The sequence below is a fragment of the Pinus tabuliformis genome, chromosome 3_1 (assembly GCF_031772625.1).
Source record: "Pinus tabuliformis cultivar Carrire ecotype Pingquan chromosome 3_1, CPIR1, whole genome shotgun sequence".
In the NCBI taxonomy this organism is placed as follows: domain Eukaryota; kingdom Viridiplantae; phylum Streptophyta; class Pinopsida; order Pinales; family Pinaceae; genus Pinus; species Pinus tabuliformis.
This window is the reverse complement of record NC_142301.1, coordinates 496,013,968-496,018,007: the sequence shown is the minus strand read 5'-3', so window position 1 is coordinate 496,018,007 and position 4,040 is coordinate 496,013,968. Positions and strand designations below refer to the sequence as shown.

Below are 4,040 nucleotides of genomic sequence, written 5' to 3'. Positions count from 1 at the left end.
AGAAGCAGCATGAACTTAAATCCCAGTATTGCAAAAGGAGAAGATTCCCATAGAAAAGGAGATGGAAGGTTACAACCGACCTCATGTATCTGAGAGGTTAGACTGAGATAAGAAAATCTCGATGATAGCAAAAGAGAACCAGCTAGTAATCATAAATGTCACTCCTAATCTAGGAAAGCGGTGGAAAGTGGAAAAGAAGAAAGGAAGAAAAGGGTAACTAAGTATTTTTACTTAGTCCCAAGTTGTTTTTACTGTTTTCCTGGGCACCAATTTTGACTAGTATAATTGAATGTTTTTGGATCATATACAACTTGTGATTTTGTTTTATTAAATACAATTACAATTTTTCTTTGGGGGAAATTTATAACATTTTGATACAAACAAATTACATAAAATAAAATAAAAACTAAAATTATTAATTATTGATAATTATTAATTATTAATTATTAATTATTAATTATTAATAATTAAATTAGCCTAGATTCATTTAATTTTGAACTTGTCAAGCACTTTGAAGGATCAAAACTCTCGAGATACAAACCTTTCCTCAAGTTTTGCATTTGAAAAAGAGGTTTGCACATTGAGATATTTAATCCCTTTAAGTGCTTAATAGATCTAAAGTTAAAATGAATATAAATTGGTTACATAATGAATGAGTGAGTTGATAGACTTTTTAATTAATTATATTTAGATAATTTATATACACACTAATGATATTTAAGTAGTTCCATGAGTGAGTTGATAGACTTTTTAATGGATTATGTTTAGATAATTTATATACACTAACGATATTTAATAGTTCCATGAGTGAGTTGACAGACTTTTTAATTGATTATATGAATTTATATACACACTAATGATATTTAATAGTTCCATAATTCATGGTCACAAAGCTAACCATTCCGAGAGTCAACCAGTGGAAGTCTATACAACTGCTATTGATGTTATTTTGGGATGGAAAGGTAACTGAAAGGAATGATTATTATTGTACTCCACAGTTACAGTCTTCCCTGACAGACAAGACTTTACATAAGATGCCAACATGAATTTGCCTCGTATGCAAGAAAAATATAGAGTATGGTTTCTTATTTTTCATAAACTTGCATGAAGAGTGCCCCAAGATATTAAGAGAGTTCATCTCGATGAAGCAAATAATACATCACAATTTGGTTAGAATATTTATGAGTTTATCTCATCACTATAGTAAGAACTTCAAGACCAGCATTTTCGAGGAAGTAAAAATTAGAGTCAAGCCCTCCAGTAGGGTAGACTATTAAATCAAACCTAATGCATGTAATGGAACGCTTAACATACATTAAAACGTATATTATCTAAATCTAAATCGGACGGAGACTCTCCGATAAGTGCAGGGGAAACAACCCCTGCAATGTCAGATTCTAAAGATTGAGATCCTTGTTCACAAGTATCCATGGTTTGCAGCAGTGGATTAGTTGGAGGCATGCCCAACTCCGTCCCCATCAACGATCGATATACTGATGCCCAGTCATTAGCGTCACAAGCGGATGACAAATCGGTTCCTAAAAGCTCTGCAACCTCAAGCCAAATATCCCTGGTTTGCATCCGTGGATTAGTTGGAGGCATGTAATTAGCCTCAGAAGCGGATGACAAGCCACAAGGAGGGAGGGAAGCTTGGCAATTCGATGGCTCTTCGTTCTGTTGAGGAGAAGGAATGTAATAAGCTGAAACCTCTTTCTCACTGCCTTGAAATCTGTATATTTGATCTGCAGAATGACCAGTGAATGCCATCGCCCTTTGTGCTGATGAATCCACATAGGGTGAATAGGATGGGCTCTTTCCACCATCATCTGCTGTAAACGACCAATTGGATGGGCTCTTTCCACCATCATCTGCTGTAAACGACCAATTAGATGGGCTCTTTCCACCATCATCTGCTGCAAACAAAGTCGTAGATGAGCTTGAAAGAAAGTATTGCAATATTGCCTACAGAAGAATTACTGGATTGAAGATTGGAATCGGTTCCAAAGACACGAGTGGTCGGAGTTATTGAATTGGGATTAGCATCTGTACCTTCAATCTCAGAGATTGGGAAGGGGTTCTTAAAAAACTGTGCATCGCGTTGGCAGCTGTGGACCTCACTGTACCTTACTTGAATGACGGAAGGATTGCCATTTGATCTTTGCGCTATCTTTTTAGCCTTGCAACCTCGATCATCGTGGAAGGTACATTTGTAATACATCCTATAAGTTCATTAAAATCTGCAGACCACTAGTTTAACCGCCGTTAAAAGAAATACATAAGCTCTCTGAAAGACGGTGTAAACTTGAAAAAATTAATACCGAGGATAATCATCTCCGAGAATCTCTTTCTGGCCATATTTCCGCCATGTGTAGCCGTCCTCTGGTGGTATATCGTTTCCTGCTTCGGAACTATTCGCAGGGACATTTCTAGTCGAGGTGGGTGTGTATCTCCTGCAGTACTTTCCATATCTCTGTGAGGTAAAAAAATTACACAATAGAAATATTGGAAATTAAGAGTATAATTCAAGACCGTATATCTGAGATAGCCCTGATTGGGAAGTAAAAATGAAACTTAGTATAAAATAAGGTAATGAAGAATTGAAGAGATGTAATGAAAAATTGAAGAGATTGTGCTTGGGCAGCTTTCAAGCCTGGGACAGCTTTCAAGCATACATAAAGAATAAGGAAATAAAGAACTAAAGAAATAGTGTCCGAGCAGCGCTCAAGTATACATAGTCTTGTTTGGGATTAGACCAGAAAACATGTGGAAACCAAACTTCCCCATTTAACTATTAAACCATATCCTCAAAAGCAGCTCTCAAGCATACTTAGTCTTGCCTGTGATTAAACCAGAAAACTTATAAAGACCAAACTTCTCCACCGAACCACATTCTCAAAACTAACCAAGAAAAAACTCAAGAAAAAACTGACAATATCAAAGCAATAAAAATGAAATGTTATCACTGAAATGTTATCTATACTCTTCTAATTCGAATCATTCAAAACAATACCTTTTTCTTTTTCTGGATAACGCTCGCTCCTTATCCCTGCTAAAGCATTCATTCTCCCGACACTCTGCAAATTCGTGACATTTATGGTTGCCTATACCAAGCCAATTTCTGGAAACAGACCCTCCAAACACGTTGCTAGGCGAACCATAACCCATTGGGGATGGACTTCGAGACCGAGGACAAGGGGATCTACTTGGAGACCGAGAACAAGAGATTCTGTTATCCTTAACATATTTCCGAGAATGTCCCGCTTCAATGCCTCCAAAACGGTTCTCCAAAGGATTTTCAGTCCCTTCGAAATTGGATGCACTGGAATTTAGAGAGATCAATCCCCTGACGCTACTAAAAGTGATCACGATCCTGTCCAAGTAATCGTAGATAAAGTTTGTGAAATCGGGGCCTTCGGCAAAATCGAGTTGGGTTTCCAGCTCTCTGGCTAGTTCAAAGCCTTGTTTCAGTAGGGTCTTGAGAAACGTGTCCGGACCCTGCAAACCACTTGACTCCGCCATATTATCCATTACTCCTGATGCCCACGCAGTGTGAATTAGGCTGGGCGGATCGAGAGATAACAGATGGTTGAACTTGGAGGAGAAATCACAGACAATATTATGCCCTGAAGGTCTGAAAATATATAGACTAATGCTCCTTTCATTGTCGAACTGTCTTTCATGGAAAGGTTGTTTGTGGCGGCCAGAAGACTAGACTTGCATGTGACGACCCACACACGAAGACTTAGCTTTAGTAGTAGAAGTTCCACCTATCTGCAATTTGATAATCCAAAGCAACTAAATTCATTCTTAAGGAAATTATTAATGTACACCTAAATCGGGAAAGGGACGGGTAAAGACACCAACACTTTTATTTTTATTGGAAAGTTGTTTTTCTTTTTCTTTTTTTCAAAGTAGGAAAATCTATCATAACTTAGTTGTCAAATTAGCGGTGAGGACATCTATCTCTATCTGCTAACACGCACGTTGACTCATCACCCTTATTCAAGGAAAACTATGCCACCTGGGATAACCTGTTAGTC

At 37.5% G+C, this 4,040-nt stretch overlaps 1 protein-coding gene across 2 annotated transcripts; it reads right to left on the bottom strand.

The window, feature by feature from the left end:
* Window positions 1-1,065: 1,065 nt before the first annotated feature.
* Window positions 1,066-3,721, bottom strand: LOC149187980 (uncharacterized). Of its 2 annotated transcripts, none has more exons than XM_089412906.1 (4): window positions 3,011-3,721; window positions 2,319-2,450; window positions 2,050-2,219; window positions 1,066-1,913 (listed from the first exon to the last, which is right to left on the bottom strand). In XM_089412906.1, exons 1-4 carry the CDS (start codon window positions 3,526-3,528, stop codon window positions 1,306-1,308), a joined length of 1,428 nt encoding a protein of 475 aa, XP_089269032.1. In that variant the 5' UTR covers window positions 3,529-3,721; the 3' UTR covers window positions 1,066-1,305. The 2 variants fall into 2 exon arrangements, with proteins under 2 accessions (XP_089269032.1, XP_089269033.1); XM_089412907.1 differs by having other exon boundaries at window positions 1,066-1,910.
* Between the last annotated feature and the right edge of the window lie 319 nt (window positions 3,722-4,040).